This window comes from Piliocolobus tephrosceles, chromosome 1, assembly GCF_002776525.5.
Source record: "Piliocolobus tephrosceles isolate RC106 chromosome 1, ASM277652v3, whole genome shotgun sequence".
NCBI classification, from domain to species: domain Eukaryota; kingdom Metazoa; phylum Chordata; class Mammalia; order Primates; family Cercopithecidae; genus Piliocolobus; species Piliocolobus tephrosceles.
This window is the reverse complement of record NC_045434.1, coordinates 195,793,921-195,812,190: the sequence shown is the minus strand read 5'-3', so window position 1 is coordinate 195,812,190 and position 18,270 is coordinate 195,793,921. Positions and strand designations below refer to the sequence as shown.

The 18,270-nt window shown below is 50.1% G+C and overlaps 2 protein-coding genes across 2 annotated transcripts in view; both read right to left on the bottom strand.

The window, feature by feature from the left end:
- Positions 1 to 2,998, bottom strand: part of GPN2 (GPN-loop GTPase 2) — an 11,054-nt gene extending 8,056 nt beyond the window's left edge. Inside the window, exons 1-2 of the mRNA XM_023219529.2 lie at positions 2,192 to 2,998; positions 1,468 to 1,624 (exon numbers count right to left, since the gene is read on the bottom strand). Of these exons, the coding sequence (XP_023075297.1) occupies positions 1,468 to 1,624; positions 2,192 to 2,602 (568 nt within the window). The 5' untranslated portion in view covers positions 2,603 to 2,998. The remainder of the gene's footprint in view (positions 1 to 1,467; positions 1,625 to 2,191) is intronic.
- GPATCH3 (G-patch domain containing 3) lies at positions 2,998 to 14,385 on the bottom strand. Its single transcript, XM_026455957.1, has 7 exons — positions 13,899 to 14,385; positions 11,182 to 11,606; positions 7,209 to 7,383; positions 6,365 to 6,424; positions 5,652 to 5,773; positions 5,410 to 5,537; positions 2,998 to 3,744 (listed from the first exon to the last, which is right to left on the bottom strand). Exons 1-7 carry the CDS (start codon positions 14,347 to 14,349, stop codon positions 3,528 to 3,530), a joined length of 1,578 nt encoding a protein of 525 aa, XP_026311742.1. The 5' UTR covers positions 14,350 to 14,385; the 3' UTR covers positions 2,998 to 3,527.
- Between the last annotated feature and the right edge of the window lie 3,885 nt (positions 14,386 to 18,270).

Below are 18,270 nucleotides of genomic sequence, written 5' to 3'. Positions count from 1 at the left end.
GCTCACTGCAAGCTCCACCTCCCGGGTTCACGCCATTCTCCTGCCTCAGCCTCCCGAGTAGTTGGGACTACAGGTGCCCACCACCACACCTGGCTAATTTTTTGTATTTTTAGTGGAGACGGGGTTTCACCGTGTTAGCCAGGATGGTCTCGATCTCCTGACCTCGTGATCCTCCCACCTCAGCCTCCCAAAGTGCTGGAATTACAGGCGTGAGCCACCGCACCCAGCCTGTTATTTTTAGTAGAGACGGGGTTTCACCATGTTAGCCAGGATGGTCTCAATCTCCTGACCTCGTGATCTGCCCGCCTCAGCCTCCCAAAGTGCTGCGATTACAGGTGTGAGCCACCGCGCCTGGCCTAAGTTTTTTCTTTTTTTTTTTTTTGAGATGGAGTTTCACTCTTGTTGCCCAGGCTGGAGTGCAATGGCGTGATCTCGACTCACTACAACCTCTGCCTCTCAGGTTCAAGCGATTCTCCTGCCTCAGCTTCCCGAGTAGCTGAGATTACAGGCATGCGCCACCATGCCTGGCTACTTTTTTGTATTTTTAGTAGAGGTGGGGTTTCTCCATGTAGGTCAAGCTGGTCTCGAACTCCTGACCTCAGGTGATCTGCCCACCTCAGCCTCCCAAAGTGCTGGGATTACGGACGTGAGCCACCACGCCCGGTCGAGAGTACTATTTTGTCAAGAAAAGAAAACTGGCCACTGGGACTCTAGCCAACTCCCCTCATACCAGCCCACTTCAATCTTCCCTATTTTGTCCCTGGCCTCCCACCCCTTCTCTGTCTCTCTGCCATGGGAGAATATAGCCTCCTTCTGTGAGGACAGAAGGAGGCTGTCTAGGAGCCAGGAAGCAGGCTCTCACCACATACCAGATCTGCTTGTATCTTGATCTTGGACTTACCAGCCTCCAGAACTGTGAGAAATAAATATTTATTGGCTAAGCCATCTGGTCTATGGTATTTTTGTGATGGCAGCACAAACTGACTAAGACAAGGCCTTTATCCCTACTGGTGCCTCTGCATACAACAGTCCTCCCTTGGCTGGCTCCTTCTCACCATTCACGTCTCAGCTCAGATGCCACTGCCTCAGAGCAGAAGTGAGAAACTGAGGTCCAGAGAGATGAACTGACTTACCCAGATCACACGGTGATTCAGTGGCAGAGCCAGAATTCAAACTCATGCCTGTTTTATTCCAAAGCTCACTCACCTCACTCCCAAATATTCACTGTCATATCACTTTAATTCCTTTGTAATACCTAACACCATCTGTAGCTCTCTCGTCTCCAAAATCTACACAACGGTATCTAGCACAGAATGGCACAAAATAAACTGACAGGAGTCAGAACCTGCCTGTGGTTACTATCAGCAGACCACACAAGGCACCAGAGGCAGCTACCTTCAGCTGAGATGTCTGCTTCATTCTAGCCCAGCTGCTGCCCTGCTCTTCACCTGGAACAGAACCTCTTACCCAGCTTCCCATAATGCTCAATGAGGTCCATCTTGGAAAGGAGGTTGATGTGGGGCAGCTCCACGTGCAGCATGGTGGCCAGGGAGGTACACAGTACTGAAATGAACTTGGCAGGGTCTGTGCAGTAGTGAGAATCCACCAGGTGGACGGCAGTCAGCTGGGAGGGAAGAGACAGGGTCAGAGTGGCCTGGAGAAACAGGAATCAGCATTCCCTCATGATAATGAGGGCTTGAGGACAGAGGGAAAGCTTTCCCCATTAGTCTCCTTCTGCCTCTGTTTCTTTCTAATAACTACCCTTGTTTCCTTCTCCCAGGAAATAGGAGGCTTTTTTTTTTTTTCTTACAAGATGTCTTGCACTGAGCCTCCCAGTGGGCAAGGGGTTTAAATCCCATGGCATCTGACTCCACTCTTTCATTTACTTTTGCCCACCAATTTACAACAATTTCCATGCCACTTTCTACATTAACCCCTTCCATACTTCCGAAATCGCCAAGTTGGCTACTAACGCCCATTTTACACGTGAGTAAACTGAGGTTCAGAGTGATGAACTGACTTACCAACACCACACAGCGAGTCAGTAGCAGAGCCAGATTTTGAACTCATGCCTGTTTTACTCCAAAGCAAGTCAGTCCCTACGTCCCTGTGTGACATGGGGGTGTGGCGTCTGTCCTCCCTGTCTCAGTTACTCCATCCGCAAAATGGTCCTCCCCGCCCTGAGACTCACCCTGAGGTCCCACTGAGCCATTTGGGAGAAGATGCTGCGCAGGGCGCCGTGATGCGTGCAGAGCTCCACTTGTCCTGGGCAGTCGAAGAGGAAGTAGTGGCCGCGGAGGGGGTCGAGCTTGGCACGCAGCCAGTCCAGGTTGGCTTCCAGGTACTCCATGCAGTAGAGCAGGCCGCCGTTGGGCCCCAGGCGCAGCGCGTCCATCACGTCGCCCAGCCCCACCAGCTCGCCCACGTCCACGGCACACTCGTACGGCAGCCCCTCGTTGGCCGGGTCCAGGTTCACCACGGCCACGCGCCGGCCCAGCGCGCGCAGGAACTCACTCATGCCCAGGCAGTACGTGGTCTTCCCTGAGCCCGGCGGGCCGATCACCGCCTGCCCGAAGGCCGTGGTCGGAACGGCCCCCGCCATGGGCCGCCCACCGCCCGGAGCAGGTCAGCTCAGAGGGAAAACGAGGCGAGCAGCCGCACCAGAGACGAGACTGAAGGCGAGGGACCCAGGACGTATACCTCGTTGGCGGCCAGCGTCACTCGCCTCAGGCAGAACAGCGGGGACAGCGTCGCCCAAGCAGAGTTAACGGGCCGGTATTAACTAGACTAACTCGACTTCCGGACAGCGTCGGAAGCGGCGGGCCAGAGAGAGGAAGTCCCGCCCTCACGGCTGGGACGTAGCTCGACGCCGAGGGGCGGGCGGCGCCGCCGCGTTTTTATTGCGGGTAATGGGTCGAATGTGGGGTCTTTGCGGGAAAATCTGTCTCGGAATTTCCCTGACCTTCCTTCAGACTCGAATTAGAAAAGAAAGGGAGCTCCAGTAGTAAACGTCTTTATTCTTCCGTGACGTCGCACACCCAAGCCACTTCCCGCGGACGCTCTGCTGCAGTCCCACCTAGTGAGGGTAGAGGCGGTGAAGGGCCCGCCCAAGGCCGGCTCTTCCAAGCACCACAAATCCTCTCCTCGTCCAGGTCCCTTTCCCCCTCTTTCTGGCCTTCGTCGGGACACCTTCAGAGTCCCCAAGGAAGGCTGTGCTGATAGCCTCACTCAATCCAGCTTTTCAAGGTTCTGCAGGCGGCAAAGGGCAAGCCCAGAGACTAGGATTACAGACCAAAGACAATCGGTCGTTACCCCTAATATCCAAGGGGAGGGGACTGGAGGGGGCTTTTTGTAAAAATGCCCGAGGTAGAGAACCGGCAGGCAGGCAGGCTCAGAGCAAAGCACCCTGAACCAGCCACGAAGACTGCTGCTCCCAGACTCCTTTCTGCTTCAGTGGCAGATGAGGCCGGGGCAGAGGGTTCTTATGTAGCTATGAGTGATTCTGACCAATGAAGCCCCCAACCTGGTCAATCAGGCAATGAGTGGCTGTCTGAAGCACAACTGGAACCCCTCACAAAGGCCATGTCTGTCCGAAACTTGATGCTGGTGGGTGGCTGGCGGCGGAGCAATGACTCCATCTGGTCCTGGGGTAGAGGCTCATCATAGATGGTGGAGATGAGCCCCAGGCCATTTCTACGGGGCCTCTTCAGTTGCCCAAATGGCTGTAGCTTCTCTCCATGGTACCTGGATAAAAATGGGCTCTCAGTGAGAAGGCTGCTCTCAAATTCCAGTTACAGGGGTTGGGAGAGGACGGGGAAGTAGCTACTACATCTGGTTTGTCCAAAGACAGAGGCTTTAAATATGGGTCTTCGCTCTCCAGCCCTCTTATCTATCCATTGACAGTGCCAGCAAGAAGGGACCTCAGATAAAATTTTCATTCTGTCACTACAGACTTCCTAATAGTAACCATCAAGTCCAAACTCCTCCAACAGAGGGTATGAATGATCTTGTTAAGCCTTAGGGCTCAGTCTTTAAAAAAAAAAAAAAAGATTTACTTTATTTATTTATTTTTGAGACAGGGTCTCACTATGTCACCCAGGCTGGATTGTAATGGCGTGATGTCAGCTCACTGCAACCTCCACCTCCTGGGTTCAAGTGATTCTTCTGCCTCCAGAGTAGCTGGGACTACAGGCGCATGCCACTATGCCCAGCTAATTTTTTTTTTTTTTTTAGAGGGAGTCTCCCTCTGTCGCTCAGGCTGGAGTGCAGTGGCCGGATCTCAACTCACTGCAAGCTCCGCCTCCCGGGTTTACGCCATTCTCCTGCCTCAGCCTGCCCAGTAGCTGGGACCATAGGCGCCCACCACCTCCCCCCCTAGTTTTTTGGATTTTTTTTTTTTTTTTTTTTTTTTGAGACGGAGTCTCGTCTGGCTCTGTTGCCCAGGCTGGAGTGCAGTGGCCGGATCTCAGCTCACTACAAGCTCCGCCTCCCGGGTTCACGCCATTCTCCTGCCTCAGCCTCCCGAGTAGCTGGGACCACAGGCGCCCGCCATCTCGCCCGGCTAGTTTTTTGTATTTTTAGTAGAGACGGGGTTTCACCGTGTAGACCAGGATGGTCTCGATCTCCTGACCTCGTGATCCACCCGTCTCGGCCTCCCAAAGTGCTGGGATTACAGGCTTGAGCCACCGCGCCCGGCCGTTATTTGTATTTTTTTTAGTAGAGACGGGGTTTCACCGTGTTACCCAGGATGGTCTCGATCTCCGACCTCGTGATCCGCCCGTCTCAGCCTCCCAAAGTGCTGGGATTACAGACTTGAGCCACCGCGCCCGGGCCTTTTTTTTTTTTTTTTTTTTTTGAGATAGAGTCTTCCTCTGTTGCCAAGGCTAGAGTGCAGTGGTGCCATCTTGGCTCACTGCAACCTCCGCCTCCTGGGTTCAAGTGACTCTCCTGCCTCAGCCTCCCGAGTAGCTGGGATTACAGGTGCCCGCTACCGTGCCCAGCTAATTTTTTGTATTTTTAGTAGAGACAGGATTTCACCATCTTAACCAGGCTGGTCTCAAACTCCTGACCTCATGATCCACCCCCCTCAGCATCCCAAAGTGCTGGGATTACAGGCGTGAGCCACCACGCCTGGCTAATTTTTGTATTTTTAGTAGACGGGGTTTCACCATGTTGGCCAGGTGGTTTCAAACTGGGCTTAAGGAATGCTACTACTTCAGCCTCCCAAAGTATTAGGATTACAGGCTTGAGCCACCGCACCTGGCCCAGATTCATTTTTTCCTCTTAACTCTGTTTTGAAGTTCATCCTGCAAGAGTACTCAGCACCCATGCCAAAACCAGTGGGAAGAGGGAAACCAGGGCATAGCTGAAAGGCTTGGGCCCCCAGGGAAGTCCCTCAGCCACACTTACCCCAATCCACGCTTGCATCTGGGGTGTTGGCCATCACCATCCAGGGCCTCAGGCACCCCTGAACACCTGCTGCCCAGGCCCTGGCCCTCAGCCCAGCCCTGCCGCTCCATCACCTTCCGCCCAATGCCCTGCAGAGTGAAGGGATAAGATTCAAGAAATAGGGCTCCTGCTGGGAGCAGGCTGAATGGGGATGGGAGAAGGAAAAGAGAGGGGTCCATGGGGTGGACACAGTGCTCACTCACCTTGGTGTGGCGCTCAAAGGTGCCCACCTGGCATTCGATCACAGAGCCATCTTCCTGCCCATCTCGGAGTCTCTGTTCCAGACGCATTTGGAGAGAGTCTCGGGCATCCTTGTCTCCACCATCTGAGGAACCAGAGCTCAGTTTATGGAAGCGTCCCTCTCAAAGAAGGGGGAAGAATCAGGTTTCTAGGTCCCCCTCATAAGACTGACGTATTCATTTAATGGTGTTCTGTATCTCTCTCATTAGAGTGAGAGCTCCCCAAAAGTAGGAACCATGGTTCTCCCCAATCATACAGATGAGAAGATTGTGGTGCAGAAAAGTAACAGAGTCAACAAATGACAGAGAGAGGATTAGAACCCAGGTCTTCTCCCCTCCCCCACTGGCTATTTCCCCCACCCAGGTCATTTTCTCTTCTAAAATCTAAACCCTTACTAGAGCCTGAGTTCCTGACCAGCCACCGACCAGGGCCTGACCATCAGACCCAGAGCCCCTGAGGACTATCTGTCCCTCATCCTCCTCCAAGAAAGGAAGAAGGCTCTGTCCAAAACTAGCACTTAATGTACACAACCAAAGATGTTTTAAGAGGAACGCTCCCAGTGGGCTACCCCAAGGGAATGGTTCCCTGTCTCAGCCTTTGCTAGCTCTGGAAAAGTGTCACTGCAAGGCCAGGGCACCCGTTTCACCTCCCAGTATTGCCATTCCTTGCCCAGTACCTCTGTCATAGTACACGCTCATGTCCACATCCCAGTCATCAGCTGTCTGTTCATCAAAATCTGCAGGGATAGAAAAGCATCCAACAGAGTGCAATAAGGACTCTCAGTTCTATTAAGAGGTAAACCTAGAGTTGTTTGGCTTTTTTTTTTTGAGACAGAGTCTCGTTCTGTCGCCAGGCTGGAGTGCAGTGGCATGATCTTGGCTCACTGCAACCTCTGCCTCCCGGGTTCAAGCGATTCTCCTGCCTCAGCCTCCCAAGTAGCTGGGACTACAGGTGCACGCTACCACAGCCAGCTAATTTTTTTATTTTTCGTAGAGATGGGGTTTCACCATGTTGGCCAGGATGGTCTCGATCTTTTGATCTTGTGATCTGCCCAACTCAGCCTCCCAAAGTGCTGGGATTACAGGCGTGAGCCACCGTGCCCAGCGGGGCATTTGTTTATTTTAGAGAAGGTCTCACTCTGTCCCCCAGGCTGGAGTAACGTGGTGGGTTCATAGCTCACTGCAACCTTGAACTCCTGGGCTCAAGTGATCCTCCTGCCTCAGTCTCTTGAGTAGTTCGGACTATAGGCATGAGCCACTGCACCCAGTTTGTTTGTATTTTAAGATCCTTCCTCTGGGAGGGTTATTCAGAATTTGCAGGGGGTGGGGGGAGCATTTTCTCTCCATCTCACTGATCCCCACTCTTAAAAAGGATGATTGGTCTCTCATATACAATAAAGGTCAGCCTGTTCCCTAGCCTTTTGTTTGGGCTCACCACTAGGGAATCTACTGTGCAGAACAGGGAACCCCAAGAGAATGCAGCAGGAGTCACCCCTGCCTTTGCATGGGTACCAGCATTACCTCCTTCTTCCTCCCGCCAGAACTGGGCATCGGTATAAAACACCAGGCCAGAGCCACCCTTCTCCCACTTGAGCTCAATCTCCTCCTCAAAGAGCTGTTCAGTGGTCCGCTCCTGCCCGGTCACGTCCTCATGCAGCGCTTCATGCCGTTCCCATTCCTCACCCCGGTCATCGTCCTAAAAGGCAGGGAGAGGTGATCTGCCTGAGCTTCCTGACCTCATGCCCAGAGGGAGGGAAGCTCAGGGCACAGGAGGCACGCGTGGCAAGCCTCAGCCCCATTCCTTCGAATTTCTCCAAGAAGCAGCACATATATTTGCCCCCCGACCAACACGTCTCTAGCCCCTGATAATTCTCAACATAGTTTGCTCCTGTCCTCACAAGCCTCACTCACCTCTGTGCTTTTGGCCATGTCTTTCCCTGTCTGAAACACCCACTTTCCTCTCCCACACCCTTCTCTTCTGCACTTGGTTAAATCCTCCTCGTCCCTCAAGTCCTACAGCCTACATGAAGCCCCCCGAACTTAGGCCCACAGCTCTCGCGCCAGTCTCTGAACTCTCAATGCTAATCAGTACACACTGGTTAGCCCTTTTTATGTGACATCACAAAGAAAGAATGGACAAGAACGCTTATTGTCTCTGGTGTGTCAGGCCCTTCCCATAGCTTAGCTCCTTTAATCATCACAACAGCCCTGTGAGATAAGTACCATTATTCCCATTCTACAGATGACAAAACCTAGGTTCGGAGGAGTAAAAAGTTATTTGTTCAAAAGAGTACACTGAGGGAGCAGCAGAGCCAGTAATGCAAACCCGGGTGGCCACATCCAGTTGCAGTATCTCCAGATGCTGGTTCTTTCTCTTCAGGGAGATTTTAGGCTCTTTGAGGGCAGGAAATGAGTCTTAGAATGCCTTCGGAATCCTACACTAGCCCTTGGCTTGACTGGATTTGTGGAATGACAGAATGATTCCTGGCTTGAAACCCTGCAGGCCTTCAAGTGCTGAAGAAAAGTCAGGATGGGGCCAGACGCAGTGGCTCACGCCTGTAATCCCAGCACTTTGGGAGGCCAAGGTGGGAGGATCCCTTGAGCTCAGGGGTTCAAGACCAGTTTAGGCAACAAGACAAAACCCTATCTCTACAAAAAATACAAAAATTAGCCAAGTGTGGTGATGTGTGAGTGTAGTCCTAGCTACTGGGGAAGCTGAGGTGAGAGGATGGCTTGAGCCCAGGGAGTTGGAGGCTGCAGGGAGCCGAGATTGCACCACTGCACTCCAGCCAGGGCAACAGAACCATAGCCTGCTTCAAAAAAAAAAAAAAAAGGAAGGAAGGAAGGAGAGAGAAGAGGGGAGGGAGAGGAAGTCAGGATGGTACCACACTAAGGATGTGGTCCAGATACCTTAGCAATTTTGGCTGGGAGCTTTTTTGTTTGTTTGTTTGTTTTTTTTTTTTTTTGAGACGGAGTCTCGCTCTGTCACCCAAGCAGGAGTGCAGTGGCCGGATCTCAGCTCATTGCAAGCTCCGCCTCCTGGGTTTACGCCATTCTCCTGCCTCAGCCTCCCAAGTAGCTGAGACTACAGGCGCCGCCACCTCGCCCAGCTAGTTTTTTGTAATTTTTTAGTGGAGACGGGGTTTCACCGTGTTAGCCAGGATGGTCTCGATCTCCTGACCTCGTGATCCGCCCGTCTCGGCCTCCCAAAGTGCTGGGATTACAGGCTTGAGCCACCGTGCCCGGCCTGTTTGTTTGTTTTTTTGAGACGGAGTCTCGCTCTGTCGCCCAGGCTGGAGTGCAGTGGCCAGATCTCAGCTCACTGCAAGCTCCGCCTCCTGGGTTTATGCCATTCTCCTGCCTCAGCCTCCCGAGTAGCTGGGACTACAGGCGCCCGCCACCTCGCCTGGCTAGATTTTTGTATTTTTTAGTAGAGACGGGGTTTCACCATGTTAGCCAGGATGGTCTCCATCTCCTGACCTCGTGATCCACCCGTCTCGGCCTCCCAAAGTGCTAGGATTACAGGCGTGAGCCACCACACCCATCTGGCTGGAAGCTTTGAAACACAGGTGAATTACTTTTTACCTGGGATATACATTTTTTAAAAACTTTTCCCAACAAATCACACCTTACTGAATTTTTTTTTTTTTTTTTTTTTTTTTGAGACGGAGTCTTGCTCTGTCGCCCAGGCTGGGGTGCAGTGGCCGGATCTCAGCTCACTGCAAGCTCTGCCTCCCAGGTTTACACCATTCTCCTGCCTCAGCCTCCCGAGTAGCTGGGACTACAGGCGCCCGCCACCTTGCCCGGCTAGTTTTTTGTATTTTTTAGTAGAGACGGGGTTTCCCTGTGTTAGCCAGGATGGTCTCGATCTCCTGACCTCGTGATCCGCCCGTCTTGGCCTCCCAAAGTGCTGGGATTACAGGCTTGAGCCACCGCGCCCGGCCCACCTTACTGATTTTATGGATGTGCAACCAAGTCTGGGGAAAGGAACCAAAGAAATGTCTATGTCACTAATAAAGTGAGAGTGGAGGCTACTGTTCAATCTGCTGCCTCGAGGTCCGAAAATAGAGATGACTGCTCAGTCACATCATGACAGCACGCAGAGGTTAGGGAAGAAGCAAGAACTGGGCTCACATCCTAGTTCGACCTCTATTTCCTGAGATGATCTTAGACAAGTCACTGCACATGTCTTAGTCAGCACATTTTCATCTCAAAAATGAATTCGCCTTATCTGGTCTTTCACAGGGAAATTTTTTTTTTTTCTCAGCTCACTGCAAAACTGAACTGCCTCCCGGGTTCAAACGATTCCATGCCCAGCTGGAAATAATTTTTAAAAGAGAAAAAATGGGCCTGGCACAGTGGGTCATGCCTGTAATCCCAGCATTTTGGGAGGTCAAGGCAGGTGGGTCACGAGGTCAGGAGATTGAGAATCTCCTGCTTAACATGGTGAAACCCCATCTCTACTAAAAATACAAAAACAAAAACTAGCCGGGCTTGGTGGCACAAGCCTGTAGTCCCAGCTTACTCGGGAGGCTGAGGCAGGAGAATCACTTAAACCCCAGAAGGTGGAGGTTGCAGTGAGCCGAGATCGCACCACTTCACTCCAGCCTGGGTGACACAGCGAGACTCAGTCTCAAAAAAAAAGAAAAAATGAATAAAAAGGAACCATCCTGGCTGGGCGCAGTGGCTCACACCTATAATCCCAGCACTTTGGGAGGCTGAGGCAGGCAGATCACGAGGTCAGGAGATCGAGACCATCCTGGCTGACACGGTGAAACCCCGTCTCTACTAAAAATACAAAAAATTAGCCAGGCGTGGTGGTGGACGCCTGTAGTCCCAGCTACTCGGGAGGCTGAGGCAGGAGAATGGCAAGAACCCAGGAGGCGGAGTTTGCAGTGAGCTGAGATTCCACCACTGCACTCCAGCCTGGACAACAGAGCGAGGTTCTGTCTCAAAAAAAAAAAAAGAACCATCCTTATATATCCCTTCCAAGGGAGTGAAAAATAAGACCCACTTACGAATATTCTGGTAAAAGCTCTGAACCATCTCCCTAGAGAAATACAGAAAAAACACACATGCAAATGTAGTTTTACATTCCTTCTCAGACTCCTTGGAACCCTCCTGAGGACCCCAGGGTAAGAACCCTTGTAACAGGCCAGGCGCAGTGGCTCACGCCTGTAATCCCAGCACTTTGGGAGGCCGAGGTGGGTGGATCACGAGGTCAGGAGATTGAGACCATTCTGGCTAACATGGTGAAACCTCATCTCTACTAAAAATATTTAAAAACTTAGCTGGGCGTGGTGACGGGCGCCTGCAGTCCCAGCTACTCGGGAGGCTGAGGCAGGAGAATGGCTTGAACCCGGGAGGCGGAGCTTGCAGTAAGCAGAGACTGCACCGCGACCGCACCCTTGTAATGGACAATTGAAAAGTGGTATTATTAATGCCTTTGGCCTCTTTCAGTTGCCAGCAGAACAGGGTAGCACACTGTACTCACGTCATCTGAGTGAGACTCTTCTTCCTCTTCCTTCCTTGCTTCTTCCTCAGGCTCTCCACAGGGGCTGGCTGGTGTATCTGCCAGGCAGGTTCCCTGGGGTATTTCCTCACCCTCTGCTGTATACACAAGCTCTTCCTGCTCCACAGTCTCTGCGTCCTCATACTCAAAAGGCACATTGCCGTAGCGCCGGGAGGAACCTGTCTTGGGGAACTGGAGCTGCAGCTGGGTGATGATCCGAGGGGGTAGGCGGCAGGCCCGGATCAACTCCAAAAAGACCCGCAGGGGAGTCCCCACATTCCCATTGGGCATCAGCACTGGTGGGTTCAGCTCTGGCAGTTGCTTCAGGTCAGCCAGGGTGAAGGCTTCATTCTCAGCTTTCCGACTCTGCATTTCTTTCCGGGTCTTGAAGGGAAAGGAGCCCAAACCTTGGGAAGGAGGGAGAATAGATCTTGAAACCCAGAAGCCTCCAGCAACACTTGAGCCAGAAATTGGCCAATGTTTAAATCTATTAGCCTTTCCCTAGTAAACAGACTTAGACAAAATAAAAATAAATACATCCAGGCTGACACAGTGGCTCACGGTTGTGATCCCAGCACTTTGGGAGGCTGAGGCAGGAGGACTGCTTGAACTCAGGAGTTCAAGACCAGCCTGGGCAACATGGTGAGACCCTTATCTCTACAAAAAACAAAAAAATTAGCTGGGAGTGGTGGTGCACCCTGTGATCCCAGCTCCTTGGGAGGCTGAGGCAGGAGGACTGCTTGAGCCTGGGAAGTGAGGCTGTAGTGAGCCGAGACTGCACCACTGCACTCCATCTCGAGTGACAGAGTACCCTGTCTCAAAAATAAATAAATAATAAAATAAATCCATTAGCCTAATGCTGTTCCTCCCTCTCAAACTTCTCCAGGTCTTTTCATCTCTCCCCAAGCAGAACTGCAGAACTACCTAGTAGTTTCATGTCATTTCTCATCACCTTGGCTGGGCATACAAGTTTCTTCCAGCTCTCGCTCCTGATGACCTTATTTTTGTTTCTTTTTTTTTTTTTTTTTCTGAGATAGATTCTCACTCTGTCACCCAGACTGCAGTATGCAGTTGTGCGATCTCAGCTCACTGCAACCTCCGCCTCCCGGGTTCAAGTGATTCTCGTGTTTCAGCCTCCCGAGTAGCTGGGATTACAGGCATGTGCCACCATGCCTGGCTGATTTTTGTATTTCTAGTACAGACAGGGTTATGCCATGTTGTCCAGGCTGATCCTGGCCTCAAGCAATCCACCCATCTGATGACCTTTTGATTCTCAACTGTCACCAACTCCCATCTCCTGCATGTCTTCATACCATGTGCTTCAGCCATGACAAATAATTTTTCTCCTAATTTCTTTTTTTCCTCCTTCTTCTTCTTCTTTTTTTTTTTTGTTTTGAGATGGGATCTCGTTCTGTCACTCAGGCTGGAGTACAGTGGCACAATCTTGACTCACTGCAACCTCCACCTCCTCGGCTCAAGCGATTCCCCCACCTCAACCTCGCAAGTAGTTGGGACTACAGGCATGCGCCACCACAACCAGTTAATTTGTATTTTTGGTAGAGATGGGGTTTCATCATGTTGCCCAGGCTGGTATTGAACTCCTGAGCTCAAGAGATCTGCCCACCTGCACCTCCCAAAGTGCTGGGATTACAGGCATGAGCCACTACAACCCGGCCCACAATGAACAATTTAGCATGCCCTGAAAGTTTCACGGACTTTCAAATCTGTGTCTTTGCAAATGCCATTTACCTTGAAACCCAGAAACACCATTCTCTCCTATTAACTCCTATTTATTTTTCAAGACCCAGATGGAAAATCATATTTCATGATCTGTCTAGGAAGTCAGTTTCTCCCTTCTCTGTCATCTCACAGCACTTAGTGATAAACAGTATAGGCTCTGGAACAGATGCCTAGGTTTGTTGTAGCCCTGACACTAACTCTATAACCTCAGGCAAGTCACATAACTTCACTTCCCTCAGTTTCTTCACCTATAAAATGGGAGAAACAATAGCTCCTATCTCATAGGACTGTTGTGAGGGGTAAGAAAACAAAAGGCTTAGAACAGTGCCTACTAAATACACAGAGTGCTCAGCCAATGCTAACAATTAGAATGACATCTCTGTGGCAATTACCTTTTTCCAAATCTCTTCCTTTGTGGATTCTGAGCACACACTATGTGCAACTGTTCTCTGCATACCCAGCTAGTCACACTAGGTCTAGCAATATAAGCATCTGTCGAATGTGTGAACTGGAGGGCTCTGACACTGTCCTGTTTCCCCATCAAACTGATTTCCCATAAAAGTGGGAGCTGTCCAGAGAAAAGACTGTCCCCTTCATTTGCATCTTACTGAAAGGACTGGGTAGGAAGCACAGAGAGAGAGCAGAAGAGAAAGACTATAAGAAGGTTAGAGACTGGATTTCCTTTTTTCCTTCCGTGTTAGTGCAAAATCAACCCCTTGGATAGAGAAAGGGTCTCAGAAGAGACCTAACAAAATGAAAGCTCTTCCGAATAAGCCTCTCCGGTTTATTTTTCTCCATGCATTGAACTAACGTCCTGCAAGTTGAGCCTGAAGCTGTCTAGAATATGACCTAAACTCCTAGAGTCCTAACCAGATGCCTGACTTATCCTCACCACCCTTCTGACAAGGTGCCTCTGTTCCAGGCCCGTAGGCCCAGTCTACTAACTTTCTCACTCTTACCTGATGCCTCCGTAGGTAGCCGAAGTCTGCGGATGAGACAGCGACCCGGTAGCCAAGTCCCGTGAGAATCCAGCCACCGGCGGCCCGAGTACATGCGAAGAAGCCTCTGAGCTTGAGCCAACCCCCTTACCGAGATGACGCAGCAGCAGGTGCGGGTCTGGATCGGAGTGGAGTCTCGAGTGGAGAGAGGTCGGATATCGGTGGCCGAAGTCTGGGCGAGAAGCTGGCCCCCAGCGGCTGGGTCCGTAGGAGTTAGGGCAGAGTTAGGAACGGCCTGCGGAGGGGCCCGCTCAGGCCGATGCCGGTAGTGGAAACAGAGGAAGCCACCGCCGCGCTCTTCTCGGAACTGGCTAAAGTAGCTTCGTAAATGGGCCGAGCGCAACACGGAGGGGATACCGCTCACTACCAGGTAAACTGTCGCGTCCTCCTCCGCCTCGCCGGGCACCGCCATGTTGGATTGTCACATGATCTGCTGGAACCAAGTCTCAAGTCTCGCGAAAACACCGCGAGCAACGCTCCAGCGTCTGCGTTGCGAGATTGTGAAAATTCTAACTAGTCCGTTGATGTTGGGGTTGTGGAATCTGGAGCCGCAAGATCGGAAGTCTTCTGTATTCCTTTCCCACAGAGGGAAGCCGGCGATGATGGAAAAACTCACCTGGAAAATGGTGTCATAGAGTTCTTTCATAAAGCTCTAATGAGTACCAAATAAGAAGCCTGCGGGAAGGGTCATTTTTGAGGTATTTAGTTGTGAATCTTGCACACCTAATCTCATCCTTCCTCAGTTCTGAACCTTTAGTCGTTCTTCCATTTATTTTTCCAAAATGTGTTGATGAACTCCCACAAATCGGTAAGAAAAAGATAACCCAGTAGAAAAATGTGCCACAGATACTTCACAAAAGTGGAATCACGCAGGTCCAATTTACAATGAAAGTGCTATGAGTTGCTAGAGGCTTACGTTAAAGAAAAGATGCGCAACTCAGTAATAAAGGAAATGCAGCGAGACCCACTTTGCATCCACCACGTTGGCAAACTTTAAAACCTTCGAATCGATGGCAACATGGTGGAACTGGAGCTCTCATACACTGTTGTTGGAAATGTAAGTTAATACAACCACTTTGGAAAACAGTAGACTTTATCTAGTAAAAGCGAAGTTGCTACACATCATTTGACTCAGCACTTGTAGGTAATATTTTATTTATTTTTGAGTTGGGGTCTCTGTCGCCCAGGCTGAAGTGCTGGGACCACAGATGCACCCCACTATGCCTGGCCTTTTTTTTTTCTGAGATGGAGTCTCTCTCTGTCACCCAGGCTGGAGTGTAGTGGTGCGATCTCAGCTCACTGCAAGCTCCCCCTCCTGGGTTCATGCCATTCTCCTGCTTCAGCCTCCCGAGTAGCTGGGTCTACAGGTGCCCGCCACCACGACCGGCTAATTTTTTGTATTTTTAGTAGAGACGGGGTTTCACCGTGTTAGCCAGTATGGTCTCGATCTCCTGACCTCATGATCCGCCTGCCTTGGCCTCCCAAAGTGCTGGAATTACAGACCTGAGCCACTGCGCCCGGCCGAATTTTTAAAACTATTTGTAGAGACGGGGTCTCACTACGTTGCCCAGGCTGGTATCGAACTCCAGTGCTCAAGCGATCCACTGGCCTCAGCTTTCCAAAGTGTTAGGATTACAGGCGTGAGCCACGGTGCCCCGCTTTTTTTTTTTTTTTTTTTTTTTTTGAGATGGAGTCTCACTGTCATCCAGGTTGGAGTGCAATGGTGCAATCACGGCTCACTGCAACCTCCGCCTCCTGGGTTCAAGCAATTCTCCTGTCTCAACCTCCCAAGTAGCTGGGACTACAGGTGCGTGCCACCACGCCTGGCTAATTTTTGTATTTTTAGTAGAGACGGGGTTTCACCATATTAGTCAAGCTGGTCTCAAACTCCTAACCTAAGATGATCCACCCGCCTTGGCCTCCCCAAGTGCTGGGGTTACAGATGTGAGCCACCGCACCCGGCCCTCTTTGTCCATTTTTTAAATTGGGTTATTCGATTACTATTGATTCATTGATTCATAATTCAAAGTCTACACATTATACTGGGTGATAGGAGGAACCTATACATTGAGAGACCTCAAACAACAACAAAAAATAAAGGGCTGAGCGCAGGGGCTCACGCCTATAATCCCAGCACTTTGGCAAGCCGGCGTAGGAAGATACCTTGAGCCTAGGAGTTTGAGACCAGCCTGGCCAAGTTGGCAAGACCCTTGTCTAAACAGAAAAGAAGTTACTGCACATGTTTATCAGAAGGCTTATTGATAATGTTAACTTTTACCCAAACCCTGTGATCCTGGAACACTAAAGCTTAAGAAATGCCTCCCTACTGTTTTGTGTTCTGGAACACAGCATACTGCAAAAAAACATCCTTCCTCAAGTGAGTTAGATAAGACCAGTATATGCCCCTCTGATTCACCAATGACAAAGCCAGACACAGACTCCAAATTCCAAATCTCCTCATGAAAGCTTTGAGGAACTTCTCCCCACTGATCAGTTGGAACAAACTTTGGTTAAAATTTCTCTCCTTCCCCCGGATTCCTGAACTTTGGCTTACCCTCAGCTTGAGCCAACACACATCTCCTCCTTAACATCCCCTCTTGAGAATAGGCTGGCTTCAGGGTAAAGCATCACCTGATCTACTGTCCCATCTTGCCACTCCTGATCATCCCACTTCCTCCCACCCAGTTCTACCCTGTTTACTCCTCTCTATGAGAGAAGAACCCTTTTTGCCTAACCCTTGAGTCACTTGCAGATATTATGGTCAGAGGGTCCTCCCTGCTGCAATATTCTTCCTCCCCCTATTGCAATAGTTCCTTTCTTCCCTTGCAATAATCCTTTCAAATAAAATCACTCCTGGCGGGGTGTGGTAACTCACACCTGTAATCTTAGCACATCAGGAGGTTGAGGTGAGAGGATCCCTTGAGCCCAAGAGAGCAAGGCTACAGTGAGCCATGATTGTACCAGGCACTCCCACAGGGCAGCAGAATGATAATCTGTCTCAAAAAAAAAAAATTATAATGGCTGGGCGCAGTGGCTAATGCCTGTAATCCCAGCAATTTGGGAGGCCTAAGGCGGGTGGGATTACATATAGGCATGTAATCCCAAGTAATCTGCTGGGGTGGGCAGATCACTTGAGGTCCGGAGTTCGAGACCAGCCTGGCCAACATGGTGAAACCCCATCTCTACTAAAAATACAAAAATTAGCCAGGCATGCTGGCCTGCGCCTGTAATCCCAGCTCCTCAGGAAAGCTGAGGCACGAGAATCGCTTGAACCCAGGAGGCGGAGGTTGCAGACAGCTGAGATCACACCACTACACACTCCATCCTGGGCAACAGAGCGAGACTCTGTCTCAAAAAAAAAAATAATAATTATAATAAAATCTCTCCTTACCAAGTCTGGATTTGTTTTTATTTCACAGTATATATGAATATTCATAGCTACAGTCCTTGTAAATGCAAAAAGCTGGCTTTTTGTGCTAATAACTTTAGGCTAAGCCAGTTAGAAAACACAGAATTATTTTATTTATGCAAAGTTCCAAAAATGCAAACTGAAAAATATTCTTAGGGCTACATAAATAAATATGCTTTAAAATCAGAAAGAAAAGCAAATAAATAATTAACATAAAATCCAGGGTAGTTGTTAACTTTGGAGGGAAATGATAGATTTAGAAAGGGACTTCAAAGTTAATGGTAATAATGACCTATGAAACAGTAATAGAGTTCATTCTACTGTTATTCTTTATACTTTACACATATTTATGAATATTGTTTTACTCAATATTTAAAATGTAAAAATACTGAAAGTGAAAATAACTCATTTCAGAAAGCAATAGTTACCTTGTGATAGCAAATATACAACTATATGATGAATTTTAAAAATTGAAAAACATGGCTAGGCGTAGTGGCTCTCACTTATAATCCCATCACTTTGAGAGGCCAAGGCAGAAGGATCGCTTGAGGCCAGGAGTTGGAGACCAGCCTGGGCAACATAGTGAGACCCTGTCTCTACAAAAAATAATAAAAATAAGAAATTTAAAAAGTCTTCTAGGGCCGGGCGCGGTGGCTCAAGCCTGTAATCCCAGCACTTTGGGAGGCCGAGACGGGCAGATCACGAGGTCAGGAGATCGAGACCATCCTGGCTAACACGGTGAAACCCCGTCTCTACTAAAAAAAAAATACAAAAAACTAGCCGGGCGAAGTGGCGGGCGCCTGTAGTCCCAGCTACTGGGGAGGCTGAGGCAGGAGAATGGCATAAACCTGGGAGGCGGAGCTTGCAGTGAGCTGAGATCTGGCCACTGCACTCCAGCCTGGGCGACAGAGCGAGACTCCGTGT

What these genes read in the sequence shown, in the direction of transcription:
- GPATCH3 (XM_026455957.1), bottom strand. Translation starts at nt 14,349, where the DNA reads ATGGCGGTGCCCGGCGAGGCGGAGGAGGACGCGACAGTTTACCTGGTA. An exon ending in GCTACCTACGGAGGCATCAG is followed by an intron (nt 11,607 to 13,898) that starts GTAAGAGTGAGA and finishes CTCCTTCCCAAG; the next exon opens with GTTTGGGCTCCTTTCCCTTC. An exon ending in GAGCGTGTACTATGACAGAG is followed by an intron (nt 5,774 to 6,364) that starts GTACTGGGCAAG and finishes CTGGTTCCTCAG; the next exon opens with ATGGTGGAGACAAGGATGCC.